The sequence below is a fragment of the Lipotes vexillifer genome, unplaced genomic scaffold (assembly GCF_000442215.2).
Source record: "Lipotes vexillifer unplaced genomic scaffold, Lipotes_vexillifer_v1.1 scaffold164, whole genome shotgun sequence".
Classification (NCBI taxonomy): Eukaryota; Metazoa; Chordata; class Mammalia; order Artiodactyla; family Lipotidae; genus Lipotes; species Lipotes vexillifer.
The window spans coordinates 3,296,877-3,312,274 of record NW_006789313.1 but is presented as its reverse complement, the minus strand read 5'-3'; the positions used below and the strand labels follow the sequence as shown (position 1 = coordinate 3,312,274).

Genomic DNA, 15,398 nt, shown 5'->3' with positions numbered 1-15,398 from the left:
GCACTTTTTACCTTTCTTCACTTTAAAGTTGCCATTTCATTTTCTTAATGCTTGCATGTTTTGACAAGAAGTCTAATTATTCTTTTCTTTGGTTTTCTAAACATAATTTTTTTCTTTTTTACAATATTTTTCATCACTGGTTTTTAGCAATTTTACTTATTATGGTTTTCTTTTGTGTTTATCTCCCTTTAGGTTCATAGAGCTTCTTTGATCTAGGGGCTTGTAATTTTTATCAAACTTGGAAAATTTTCAGCCAGTTTTTCTTTAAATATTTTTCTGTCTCTCTTAGATCCCTGCTTTTAATTTTACATATATTAGACTGCTTGACAATGCCCCATAGGCCACTGGGGCCCTATTAATTATTTTCAGTCCAGAAATCACCTCTTAGCTGGAAACCAAGGCAATTTATGAGGCTCACTTCATTTGTTGTACCTCTTTCCAGGATTATAATACCACATTGTTTGCTATCAAATATCTAAAAATAGTTGTTTCCTATATTTTGTTTAGTTTTCAGTTGTTAATGGCAGGAGGTTAATTCCAGGCTCTGGGTTCAGAACCTAATTCTCCTACTTACAGTTTGACCCTGGGCAGAGTTAATGTCTCTATTTCATTAGTTTTCTCATCTTTAATACTTTACACCTAACTTGCAGGATTATTGTGAAGATTCTTAGTAATGTGTAACATATATAAAGTGTGTGATGCATAGTAAAAGTCCCATTTGTAGGATGTTACTTACCCTTAAGAAAATGAATTTGTGGAGAGAGAAAGTGATAATCAGGCCTCAGCTAAGGTTGTTGGGATAAAGTGCCAGGCTCCTCTTCAGTACTAATGCCTGGGGGAAGAAGGGAGATAGAAAAACTCTGTTGCCTATGTTGCCTAAGGCACCTTGGCAGAAGGGTTCATTCAAGAAACTTGCTGTTTCTAGGATGCCACTACTTAGCTACTCTGCTGAAGAACAAATCACTGAGTGGTCAAGATAGTCTCCAAACCTTTCTGGTTAGAAGGACAAAGGTCACTGATAGACAACTAGCCCAGCCCCATTGGCTCTGTGAAGTCAATTGTTGGTCAAACAGCTGGGATGGGGCTAAGGCTCAGGTAGGAACTAACTCTGTAATATAGCAATTTCTCTCAGAATTTAATATTAGAAAAACCTTTGTCAGCCCGTAGGATCAGTGTTTCTTCCTTTTGATAATAGGGGTGAAATAACTAAATGCGCTTTCATTCTTGCTTTATAAGGACACTCAAAACCATATTTTGTTCTTAATCTCTTAAATGTTTACCCTTAACATTGGCATATGTGCCTTTTTTTTTCCCTTTGTATCAGTCTTCTTATGTATATTCACTTTTTGGTGAATTTCTTAAGACCATTTCTTTTTGGAAAGAGATTTTTAAAAAATTGTTTATTATATATTATTCAAGGCTTAGTATTTTGTACTGCCTTAGCTATTAATATAATTGGTAATTATGTCATATCTCTTCAGGAGTTGGGTTCCCCATTGATGCACCTATCCCCATAATAACTGGAACAATGTGACATAAAAAGAAAAAAAGGCTATTCAAATTTATTTATAATGAATACTATAAGAAATGTTTTCATTCTTGTTCTTCAATATTTTTTGTTAATAAGCAAGTATATTCCTCATGACCAAACATACCAAAGTGTGTTGATAACCTAGGCATTTGAAGTACCAATATCAATTTCTTCAGCATTTACTATCTGTGAATGGACAGAGGTTCTTAATGTCTCAGTGAACATTACAACCTTCCAGATCTGATCCTTTCTTGATCTTTTCTGCACCAAACCTTACTTAGATGCACCTGCTCCTACCTTGTATCCTTTCTAAGGCAGAGTGACTCAGCAGCATTTGTGCTACTTTAAGTACGTGCCCCTGTTTTCAGGTGTTAAAATATCCAGTGTAACTACAGCCACAGTTCAGTTTCCTGGCTTGAGTACTATTTGCCTCTCATCTAACATTTGTATTCGTTATAGGAAGAGATCATGGAAAGAGGTTAATGTAATAATCATAAAAATGGATATTGATGTACCTCTTTAAAAAGCGATTTCATTTACAGCTATGCCTATAAATAGTTTCATTCATGCTGTAGGCTCCTGTGTTTGACCTTCGGGGAAGATGTGTCATAGGGTTTCTATGGAGTTCCCTGAGGAGCTGCACTTTTTGGAGATGATCAGCCACTTACTGGGAGCTATTGCATTTGATGATGTGAATTCTATTTTTAGGACTTGAACAGATTTGGGATCTGCTGCACTGGAGTGCTGCTGTGAATTCTTATGAGCTTAATTTTTCTTCTCTGTATTTTCTTTGACAAGAAAATAGTCCTTAACATGAGTCTGTGGTGTGTAATATGCCCTCACTGTAAACAGCTTTCTCTTTTTTTACATGCCCCGTCAATTCATCACACCCACTCCAGGAAAAGTTTTCTGGAGGAAAACAGTTTTGAGCACAGCTAAATATCAGGCATATTCTTATTATGTTCATTTTATTAATGAGGAAATGATTCAGGGAAGTTTAGTAATTCCACTAAGGTCAAACAATTAGTAAAGGTCACAGTTAGGAATCAATCCCCCCTGTCAAATGGTTCACATCTCCTACTTCCTCAGACCTCAATATTCCTATCTGGGAATTGGCAGTAGTGTCCTTCTCTAAATAGCATGAAAGATTTCCCTAGAAGCTGGATTTTAGTTCTGCCTTTGCCACTAGCTGGGTATGTTGGAACTATCGCAATCTTCCTGGATTTCTGTTCCCTCAACTATAAAATGAGCAGTAGGTGGGGAGATACATAAGATCCTTCTAACTCTAAATTCTATTGTATTTTATTTGAACTTGCCCATAATTTTAGAAATCCAAATAACACTGCATTAGTTTGATGGAATTGAATGCTTTCTTCATAGGCTGTGAAATTGACATGCCTACTCCCCCTGTCTGTCCTATTTCTGCATCTACCCACAGACCTCCACACCACTGTACACCTTCCACCTGTCTGTCCTTGCTCATAATTTCTCTCTCTACATACTTCTCACGAGGAGAGTTAGAGGCTGGAATGGATAGATAAGATGTTTTCTCAGAGTTATAGCTACCTAGCTGGTTTAGTAACATTATATCATTAAATATCACAAGGAATGAAAATGGGGACAGTGGGATTGCTGAGGGTTGATCTCTAACTGACAGATAGCAGCCATGAGAATTTACTTTTGCCAAAGCTCTGTCTTCCTAGATATAGACATGAATAATTACACACAAGCACACACCCTCTTTACAAGTACTTAACAATGTCACTTTCCATTAGCTACACATCTAGATTGCTGTCTCTCTTGCTTATAGGTACATGTTTGAATAACATAATGGAAGACAACCTGTCTCCCTTTACATATCAGTTCTGATATTCACAGTTGAGAAAACTTCACCTCTTTGGATTTAAGTCAAGTATGATGGATGGCCTTGAGAGCTACAGCATAGGAACAAAAACTCATGAGAGTTTCAGGCTGAGGGTTTTTTTTTTTCCCCCTCTTCTTTTGGAGGTATAACACTCCATCACTGCTGTCAAGTGAGGGCTCAGTATGATGGGAAAATTAGAGGAGAAAGGCTGAAAGCCACTGTAATTTTGTTCCTTAGGGACTGTTTTCCAAATCTGATTATATAGTATGTTTGCAAACTTCTCTTTGGAAGTTGGGGTGTGTGTGTGTGTGTGTGTGTGTGTGTGTGTGTGTGTGTGTGTGTGTGTGAGAGAGAGAGAGAGAGAGAGAGAGAGAGAGAGAGAGAATTAAAGCCAGTGCCTGGTAAATAAGGTTATTATTTTTAATGAAATGTAGTTTGTGTGTGGATTGTGGTATGAATGAGGAAATGGGTATGCTGTGAATTTTCACCTGATTTTTTTCAAAACCTAATATACTGAATAACTGCTTTTAGTACAAATTATAAAATAAAACTGTGGTAGCCTTTAAGTCCTCTCAGGTGAAATGGTTTAAAGTTTTTATAGGTATAGTGTTTCTGGTGGGGGCAGATGTTGGAGTGTATAAGGCAGCTATTTCAACAAATAAAACCCAAATCTTGATGGCTCATAGCAAGTATTTATTCTTCTCATTCATTGGTCTAAGAGTTGGCAAGGTTCACTTGATCTGATCTGGGCTCAGCCGTGTCTGGCTCCAGGCCACAGGACTGGGTTTGGGTCTGCTCTATGTGTCTTAAGTCCAGGCTCCCTAGGACGTGCTTGTCTTGTGGTGATGGTAGAAACACAAGGCAGGGTGTAAAAACACACAATACCTCTTAAGGTCTTGGCTCAGAACTGGCACACTGTCACACTGCCCACACTCAATTGGCCGAAGCCAGTCACAGGGCCAGATCCAACATCCATGGACCCAATGTCCATGGACCTGCGGAAATATACAACATCTGTGCCAGTGGGAGGAGCTACAAAGGCAACTGGAAAAGGCCTTTGGTGCATAATCACAATGTAGGAAGGAAGTGAAGACATGGGAACGATAAGCCAATGTGCCTCAGGTAGGGAGACTTATTCCATTGGGGGAAGATGAGCTATGGAGACTGCCTCCAATTTTAAATGGCACATCACCTTTCCTTTCTGTCTGCTTCCATTGTGTTGATAATTGACAGCAAAATCCTAGTCTGATGTTGTAGGTTAGCATCAGGAAGTGCAGCTCATCTGGGAAAAGCACAGACTTTCAAAGTGGTCTCGAGGTAAGTTGCCCTTCCTGTACTGTGACTGTGCTGTATGTTGTATTAACAGGTGGTCAGCTGTGGAATTAACTTGTGTATGTATGTGTGGTCCATCAAGCTGTTGAAATGTTTTTGAGAAACAAAGTAACTAATAAATATTCAAGAAAAATTAGATTTATAGTATATGTACATGAAAGGGGAAGACATGATTAAGTTGATAAGACTGTTTTAAGCTTTCCATAAAATGTTCAATGAAAATCTAACACCTCAAAATCTATTTGCATCAGAAAATTAAATGACATTTGACTGTTCTGACAGAATATACTTACCTAACTTCAGGTCATTTTTATCTCTCTTTATTAAATGTATTCAGCTGAAGAGAGCAGTGTGGCCACTACCTATTTTAATAGACATAGACATGTGCTTTATTTTTGACTGTTCAAAAAACTTGAGTTGGTATTATTAAAACTCTCTATTCAAAGACTTACTATATATATATATATATATATATATATATATATATAGTAAGAATACAAAAAATATATATATTCTTTTTTATATTCTTTTGTATTATGATTTATCATAGGATATTGAATATAGTTCTCTGTGCTATATAGTAGGACCTTGTATATCCATTCTATACGTAATAGCTTACATCTGCTAACCCCAACTTTCCACTCCTTTATATATAGAATGGATATACAACAAGGTCCTACTGTATAGCACAGAGAACTATATTCAATATCCTATGAGAAACCATAATGCAAAAGAATATAAAAAAAGAATGTATATATATGTACATATATATACATATTCACTTTGCTGTACAGCAGAAATTAACACAACATTGTAAATCAACTATACTTCAATTAAAAATTAATTTAGAAAGACTTACTTTATGAGTTTATGTCCTTTGTAATGGTGAATTTGTCCAGTGCCCTCACCTACTTTGTCAGACTTTTGAGAACAGTTTTGTTACTTATTTCTGCCCTTGGTCTTTCCTGTCCTAAAGATCCTTCCCCAAATAACTACGCATCATGGCTTTACCTTGCGTGTTTGCTTCAGAGGGATATTGTCTGGTTAAAATTAGGTATTAGAAACTGATCCTCGAAAATTAAGACTACTTCTAAACGGAAGTTACTTTTCATCATTTCTGCCTAAACTTCACGTTGTCTTTCCTCTGCATAAGGTGAGCTGGATTGCATCCCACACCTGTTCATGCAGTGGTGGACAGCCACAGCAGGTGTGTGGGTACATTTGCATGTGTGTCTGTATTTTATCTAAGGACACGAGATCCTTGTAACTGTGGGGCTTCACCACTCTCTTATACCTAAATGATGAACTTCTACTCACCAGACAATGTGCCTCTGATGATCTAGATATCTTACCTTAGGTGTTACACAGCATGTTCTCTGTGATGTATGTAGCATGTTTTATGTTGTTTTATCAATCTGTGTAAACTGTACCCAAAGCCAGCAGCTATTCCGAAATGAAAGTGAAAAGTGGGGGGATTTAAAACGAGGGATATCATTAGTAATTAATACATTTCTGAAGATGAGGTAGCCTGGTGAGAGTACACCATAAATTTTAAAAGGCGTATTTCCTCTTTTCTTGCCAAAGATAATCAGAAATGGTCTAGGAGTGGGGATGAGCTATATAAATGGAAGTTATCTGAACAGAAATATTCTAGGAGGGGGATAAGCTTTATAAATGGAAGTTAAGAGGGGTCCGAGATTTAACCTCTTCAGTCTCTTAAAGCATGGCCAGCACTGCCCTCCTCTTGGGGTCGCCATGAAGTCACAGTGGAGGAGCTTAGGAGACTCCCTCCTCTCCGAGGTTCTTTAGGCATTAGTCCTTTCCTATGTCTTCTGAGCAGGAGTGGGGGCACTCTGTAGCACATGAGGCCCTAAACAAAAGCCCAGAAGAAAGTCTGTCTGGAGAGACTAGTTAGAAAGAGGCGTATGGAAAAAATGAGGCCAAGTTCCTGAAAAGACCCTCATTCTAAGACATCTCGCTCAGGTGAAGAAAGAGCCTGGTTGTAACCTTCTGGGACCCATGTCTGCAGAGTTGATGCCCAAGGCCCTGGACCTTCATTTTCTCGGTGATCACGGCAAAGTGTTTTGTGGACAGCCTGCCAGAGGGCAACTGTAGAGACACTGTGACCTGCATCACCTTTCAACTTTAAAGTGTGATCAGAAACCAACCCACGGAACAGGCAAACAAAAAGCAAAACCTTGGCTGTTTTCAAATTTTCTTTCTTCTGAAATGCTACTCTAATACAGAGGAGAAGCGTGTTATCCCACAGTCCTTTTGTTAGCGGACTTACTCTCAGCTCAAGTTGCTTGTAAGTCAGGTGTTCAACGTGGCGGAAGTCGTTGGCTGGTTTTGGGTCCCTGCCAAAGAGACACTATTACAAGGATTAGGTGTAATAAACACCCTATCATATATCCAACAGTTATCTCTGTTGCAGAAGTGCACTGAGCCTAAACCCTTAACTTCTGCCTGGTTGCTTAATATTTTGCCAAGGTTGCTTAACAGGAATTAGAAAAGGTCTAGGAACCTGAGAGCTCTATGGGACTTTACAAGACCAGTGCTCTAACCCCTGAGCTGTGGAGCCAACTGCTCTATGAGACTTTAGAGGTCATCTCGTGGTTTCCAAACTATATTCAAGTGGAACGCTGGTGGCTTGCGACGTGTTTAACGGGTGTCCCTTTAAATGGATTCTGTGGTCATGTAAGTTTGGAAAACACCCTTATACAGAGCTAAGTTTCTTTAGTAAAGGACATCTCAAGGTCTTTAATATGCTAACATGAATCGTGGCTCTGGGGATACGACATGTAGCTTTTCTCACACTCACTTGACCACGAAGTCCTTTTATTGTAGAACAGGTACCGCCATCTTGAGAATGCCAGGCAGAGGCCATGGAATCTAGTCATTAAGAGCACGCCCTCTAGTGTTTAGCTGCCTGGGTTCAATTCCTGGCTTTACCATTTACTGATCTTATGATTTTGAGCAATTCGCTTCACTTCTTTGGACTTCAGTTTCCCCAACTAAAATGGGGACGCTAAATGATACCTACCTATAGAGTTCTTTTTAAAACCGAAGAAAGGGGCTAAGAACAGTGCCTGGCACATACTTGACTATTATCATCCTAACATAGTTCAGATAAGGACTAGCCTGATGCCCTCATTCTGGAGATGAGAAAGTGAGTTCCAAGTAGTGTGTTCCAAGTAGTGTACTCATGCAGTGTCACTCATTCAACACACTGACCAAGCGCCAATAGGCACTTGCATTCATCGTGCATGGCAATTTTATCCCCAGAAATGAAGATGAACTTGGGGCAGTTCCTGCCCTGGAAAAACACACACTAGTGACTTGGCTCAGGTGAGACCTTTTAGTAGTAAAGCCAACAGCCAACTTTACAGTAGTAAAGTCCAAGTCAGGACTCCTGACTTCCGTCCTGCAGCTCATCCTCTGATTCTGTTCTGAAAGAGAATGACCTGTAGAGCCCGACTGGTAAGCAAGAACAGGGAGCATGGAGTACAGCCAGTAGACTTATTTTTTTAATTGGATATGAGGGCATATATTTGAATTCATTGTTAGTGTGAGCCAGAAAAAGTAATCAAGAGAAACACTTTTGGAGAAAAGCAAACTCCAAAAATATTAACTAGAAAGGGAAGTAATGGGTGGTATGAAGCGGCCCACGTAGGAGTCCCCAGATATGGCTGGCTTGATATATTGGTCACCACTGTGGCACTAATGGTCTGCTCTGTTTGGTCTAGGCATCCCTTCTGAGGGCTTCCCCCGGGACTGCTTCAGTGAGCAGACAGCAGCTAAAGACCTTCCCAGCAGGGATGGAGGTGCATGGGTCCTGGCCTACAGAGCAGGACCAGCCTGTCCATTTCTGCTCCATGAAGAAAAAGAGAAGCCAAACAGAAGCAAATTGTACTTGGATCTCCACGTAAGTAGAAATCTTTGTGTTTGTGCTATGATTCTTTGCAATTGACAGAGGCTCACTTAATATGCATTTAATGTAAAGTCTGTTTGTAAAGCTGCTGAAGCTACATTTTGTGTGAGTGTCGTCTAAAAATCAATCAGTCGCAGAAAACAGTTATATATCGGTGAGCTGAAATTTGTGCACTAGAAAGTGACTGTTTACAGTCTATCTGAGCATTTACAGAGTACTCTGCTTACATCAGTCTGCTGCCTAAACCTCATTGTGGGAGAACCCATTTGCTGCTCTTAATATCATTTTTCTAAAAATTCGAGAACATGTGTGAGCTGATTGATAGGATCTGGATCCTCCAGTGAAATTCAAATAGGCTGTCTTCCACATTCCTAAACCTTTCTTTCTCTGCACCTGCTCAAATAACAGGTGAACAATTTGGCAGGAAATCTGTGGGATAGAGGATGAGCCATTAGAAAAACAGCCTTCTCTTTCCCATTCATTCATGGATTCATTGACACAGAGGCCTTGACTGATCTGTACAAAGCAGTGGGCTGGGTTTTAGCTATTTCCACACCATAGGTGGCCTGATAGGATTGACCAGACTGTCACAATTGTCACCGGCCCTTCCTCACCTCCCCATTTCCCGTCAGAGATGGGGGTGAGCATTAGGAATCTAACAGGTACTTTTCTTTTTTTTTTTGCTCTATTAACTTTAATGCCTGTTGATATTCTTGTGTCCCTGATTTCTTTGAATGACTTCCAATTCGTTATTTTCAAGCCTGAAAGTATGTTTTTTTTTTGGTGGTACGCGGGCCTCTCACTGTTGTGGCCTCTACAGTTGCGGAGCACAGGCTCCGGACGCGCAGGCCCAGCGGCCATGGCTCACGGGCCCAGCCGCTCCGCGGCATGTGGGATCTTCCCGGACCGGGGCACGAACCCGTGCCCACTGCATCGGCAGGCGGACTCTCAACCACTGCGCCATCAGGGAAGCCCTGAAAGTATGTTTTTGATGAGTGTGGCCTGTAAGGTTCATATGGGCAGCAATTTTCTCAAGCAACCAAGAGCAGAAGAACCTTGCACTTTTCATAATCAAAAAACCATAGTCATTGTATGTCACTTTAGAAAAGCATTCGACATCTCAGTTATTGTTAAAGGAGGTTTGGAATGAAGCTGTAAGATGTAAAATCTACATCACTTCATGAGATGAAATGGAAATTTGTAGTTTTTGTTTACATGCCTGTCCCGAAAAAGCAAACTGTGCATCTTGAGATGTGCTCAAAGTAAGAAGTGTAACAGCGACATCTACTGGCCAGATTAAGTTGAGTTTGCTGCAGCAGGAGACCTGGCGTGTCACCGTGCTGAAATGAATTTTGAAAGACCACTTTCTTTTTCTTCTGTATTTTAAAAAAATGCTGGGTTTATGTGTTTTTTAACACATTGACTAAACTATGTATTTCTGGTTTTCCTTTTCCTCGGTGAATTAAATTATTTCCTAATTTTACTTTATTTCAATTATATAAATCATATACAATTCTTTTGCAAAATTTGAAATATGTAGTTAAATTGAAAGAAAAGTACTAACTCATAATCTCAGCAACAACAGACAACAACTGTAAAATTTTGATAAATTTTCTTTGTATTTTTCACTGTGTATGACGGATTTTCAGTGAGGAACTTTTTTTCTTTTAACTTATAAGCATAGATTTTATATCCTTATTACTTTCTTTTTTTTTTTTTTTACCTATTACTTTTACATTGCTTGTCCATGTTGCTACAGATTCCTCCTGAATATATTTTCAGTGAATGAATAATGTTCCTCTACATTGTACCTCAAAATTTATTTAATCATTTCTCTGTTATTCGATGTTAAAATTTCTTTTTTTTTTTTGGCCAAGGGCACGGCATGCAGGATCTTAGTTCCCTGACCAGCTATCGAACCTGTGCCCCCTGCAGTGGAAGTGCGGAGTCCTAATCACTGGACTGCCAGGGAATTCCCTAAAGTTGTTTTTTATTTTGGGATAGTACTACAATTTGGAAATAAATAGCACTACCAATTTTTCTTATACTCCTCCTCTCCAATATTGAGGATAAACTTTGGTTTATTGTCTATAAATATAAGTATTTTTAGGCGTTTGAAACATAGCACATAAACAAGGTCTATTTCCCGAACCAGGCTTTAATGGTGTGTGTGTATGTTTATACACACATAATTATAATTATATATTATATACAATATATGTATAACAAATATAATATTTATATATTACATATATATGATGTATAAATAATATATGTTTATATATAATTTACATAAATATACAATAACATATATATAAATATTTACATGTTTCTTAGTTTTCCATTAATTATAATTTTTAAAAACTGGGGTAGTTTCTTTAGATTATTTTCTACATCAGTGGTTTTATAGCTTGGTCCCTAAGACTCCTAACCTGCAAGCCCTACCCCCTCTTCAGAAGCTACAATTTGTCTCCTGTGTTCTGAATATTGTTATTCTAAGATGTCTGCTTGGGAGGGTTGTACTGATTTAGTAAAAGTTTGCATCCTGTTACTGATCACCACACCAGCTCGCAAGGACCTCTTTCCTCTGAACGCTAAGCGCAGGGAGACGTCTGTTGCTTTATGATACTCTGATCAGCCTTAAATGTTGGAGAGGACTGCTCATTTTCAGTTTTGAACCTGATTTGCAGGGTCATCATTAAGAAGTTACTTTTCTTTTTTAACATCTTTATTGGAGTAGAATTGCTTTACAATGGTGTGTTAGTTTCTGCTGTATAACAAAGTGAATCTGCTATACATATACATATATCCTCATATCTCTTCCCTCTTGCGTCTCCTTCCCACCCTCCCTATCCCACCCCTCTAGGTGGTCACAAAGCACTGAGTTGATCTCCCTGTGCTATGCAGCTGCTTTCCACTAGCTATCTGTTTTACATTTGGTAGTGTATATAAGTCCATGCCACTCTCTCACTTCGTCCCAGCTTACCCTTCGCCCTCCCTGTGTCCTCAAGTCCATTCTCTACGTCTGCTCAGAAATTTTTTGTCCCTGTCCTGCTCAGAACTTTTTTTTTGTTTCCATATATATGTGTTAGCATACAGTATTTTTTTTTCTCTTTCTGACCTACTTCACTCTGTGTGACAGACTCTAGGTCTATCCACCTCACTACAAATAACTCAATTTTGTTTCTTTTTATGGCTGAGTAATATTCCATTGTATATATGTGCCACATCTTCTTTATCCATTCATCTGTCGATGGACACTTAGGTTGCTTCCATGTCCTGGCTATCGTAAATAGTGCTGCAGTGAACATTGTGGTACATGACTCTTTTTGAATTACGGTTTTCTCATGGTATATATATACCCAGTAGTGGGATTGCTGGGTCATATGGTAGTTCTCTTTTTAGTTTTTTAAGGAACCTCCATACTGTTCTCCATAGTGGCTGTATCAGTTTACATTCCTACCAACAGTGCAAGAGGGTTCCCTTTTCTCCACACCCTCCCCAGCATTGTTTGTAGATTTTTTGATGATGGCCATTCTGACTGGTGTGAGGTGATACCTCATTGTAGTTTTGATATGTACTTCTCTAATGATTAGTGATGGTGAGCATCTTTTCATGCATTTGTTGGCCATCTGTATGTCTTTTTTGGAGAAATGTCTGTTTAGGTCTTCTGCCCATTTTTGGATTGGGTTATCTGTTTTTTTGATACTGAGCTGAATGAGCTCCTTGTAAATTTTGGAGATTAATCCTTTCTCAGTTGCTTCATTTGTAAATATTTTCTCCCATTCTGAGGGTTGTCTTTTCATCTTATTTATGTTTTGTGTTGCTGTGCAAAAGGTTTCAATTTTCATTAGGTCCCATTTGTTTATTTTATTTTATTTTATTTGTTTATTTATTTTTTTGCGATACGGGGGCCTCTCACTGTTGTGGCCTCTCCCGTTGCAGAGCACAGGCTCCGGACACGCAGGCCCAGTGCCCATGGCTCACGGGCCCAGCCGCTCCGCGGCATGTGGGATCCTCCCGGACCGGGGCACGACCCCGTGTCCCCTGCATCGGCAGGCGAACTCTCAACCACTGCGCCACCAGGGAAGCCCCCATTTGTTTATTTTAGTTTTTATTTCCATTCCTCTAGGAGGTGGGTCAAAAAGGATCTTGCTGTGATTTATGTCATAGAGTGTTCTGCCTATGCTTTACTCTAAGAGTTTTATAGTGTCTGGCCTTATATTTAGGTCTTTAATCCATTTTTAGTTGATTTTTGTGTATGATGTTAGGGAGTTCTCTAATTTCATTCTTTTACATTTAGCTGTCCAGTTTTCCCAGCACCACTTATTGAAGACGCTGTCCTTTCTCCATTGTATACTCTTGCCTCGTTTATCAAACAGAAGGTGACCATATGTGCATAGGCTTATCTCTGGGCTTTCTATCCTGTTCCATTGATCTATATATCTGTTTTTGTGCCAGTACCATGCTATCTTGATTACTGTAGCTTTGTAGTATAGTCTGAAGTCAGGGAGCCTGATTCCTCCAGCTCCGTTTTTCTTTCTCAAGGTTGCTTTGGCTATTCAGGGTCTTTTGTGTTTCCATACAAAGTGTAAAATTTTTTCTTCTAGTTCTCTGAAAAATGCCATTGGTAGTTTGACAGGGATTGCATTGAATCTGTAGATTACTTTGGGTAGTATAGTCATTTTCACAATGTTGATTCTTCCAATCCAAGAACATGGTATATCTCTCCATCTGTTGGTATCATCTTTAATTTCTTTCATCAGTGTCTTATAGTTTTCTGCATACAGGTGTTTTGACTTCTTAGGTAGGTTTATTCCTAGGTATTTTGTTCTTTTTGTTGAAATGGTAAATGGGAGTGTTTCCTTAATTTCTCTTTCAGATTTTTCATCATTAGTGTATAGGAATGCAAGAAATTTCTGTGCATTAATTTTGTATCTGGCTGCTTTACGAAATTCATTGATTAGCTCTAATAGTTTTCTGGTAGATTCTTTAGGATTCTTTATGTATAGTATCATGTCATCTGCAAACAGTGACAGTTTTAGTTCTTTTCCAATTAGATTCCTTTTATTTCTTTTTCTTCTCTGATTGCTGTGGCTAAAACTTCCAAAACTATGTTGAATAATAGTGGTGAGAGTGGGCAACCTTGTCTTGTTCCTGATATTAGTGGACATGGCTTCAGTTTTTCACCATAGAGAACGATGTTGGCTGTAGGTTTGTCATATATGGCCGTTATTATGTTGAGGTAAGTTCCCTGTGTGCCTACTTTCTGGAGAGTTTTTATCATAAATGGGTGTTGAATTTTGTCAAAAGCTTTTTCTGCATCTATTAGATGACATATGGTTTTTCTCCTTCAGTTTGTTAATATGGTGTATCCCATTGATTGATTTACGTATATTGAAGAATACTTGCATTCCCGGGATAAACCCCACTTTATTATGGTGTATGATCCATTTAATGTGCTGTTGGATTCTGTTTGCTAGTATTTTGTTGAGGATTTTTGCATCTATGTTCATCAGTGATATTGGTCTGTAGTTTTCTCTTTTTTTGTGACATCTTTGTCTGCTTTTAGTATCAGGGTGATTGTGGCCTCATAGAATGAGTTTGGGAGTGTTCCTCCCTCTGCTATAATTTGGAAGAGTTTGAGAAGGATAGGTGTTAGCTCTTCTCTAAATGTTTGATAGAATTCGCCTGTGAAGCCATCTGGTCCTGGGCTTTTGTTTGTTGCAAGATTTTTAATCACAGTTTCAATTTCAGTGCTTGTGATTGTTATATTTTCTATTTATTCCTGGTTCAGTCTCAGAAGGTTGTGCTTTTCTAAGAATTTGTCCATTTCTTCCAGGTTGTCCATTTTTTTGGCACATGGTTGCTTGTAGTGATCTCTCATGATCCTTTGTATTTCTGCACTATCAGTTGTTACTTCTTTTTCATTTCTAATTCTTTTGATTTGAGTCTTATCCCTTTTTTTCTTGATGAGTCTGGCTAATGGTTTATCATTTTGTTTATCTTCTCAAAGAACCAGCTTTTAGTTTTATTGATCTTTGCTATCATTTCCTTTATTTCTTTCTCTTTTATTTCTGACCTGATCTTTATGATTTCTTTCCTTCTGCTAACTTTGGGGTTTTCTTTGTTCTTTCTCTAATTGCTTTAGGTGTAAGGTTAGGTTCTTTATTTGAGATGTTTCTTGTTTCTTGAGGTAGGATTATATTGCTATAAACTTCCCTCTTAGAGCTGCTATTGCTACATCCCATGGGTTTTGGGTCATCGTGTTTTCATTGTCATTTGTTTCTAGGTATTTTTTGATTCCCTCTTTGACTTCTTCAGTGATCTCTTGGTTATTAAGTAGTGTATTGTTTAGCCTCCACCTGTTTGTATTTTTTACAGTTTTTTTTCCTGTAATTGATATCTAGTCTTATAGCGTTGTGGTCGGAAAAGATACTTGATATGATTTCAATATTCTTAAATTTACCAAGACTTGATTTGTGACCCAAGATATGATCTACCCTGGAGAATGTTCCTCATATGAGTACTTGAGAAGAAAGTGTATTCTGTTGTTTTTGGATGGAATGTCCTATAAATATCAATTAAGTCCATCTTGTCTAATGTGTCATTTAAAGCATGTGTTTTCTTATTTATTTTCATTCTGGATGCTCTGTCCATTGATGAAAGTGGGGTGTTTAAGTCCCCTAGTATGATTGTGTAACTGTCATTTCCCCTTTTATGACTGTTACATAGCATTT

At 38.5% G+C, this 15,398-nt stretch overlaps 1 protein-coding gene across 1 annotated transcript in view; it reads left to right on the top strand.

The window, feature by feature from the left end:
* FMN1 (formin 1) overlaps window positions 1-15,398 on the top strand; it is a 409,376-nt gene that overhangs the window by 70,176 nt on the left and 323,802 nt on the right. Inside the window, exon 2 of the mRNA XM_007462518.1 lies at window positions 8,474-8,652. Coding sequence (XP_007462580.1) covers window positions 8,474-8,652 — 179 coding nt within the window. The remainder of the gene's footprint in view (window positions 1-8,473; window positions 8,653-15,398) is intronic.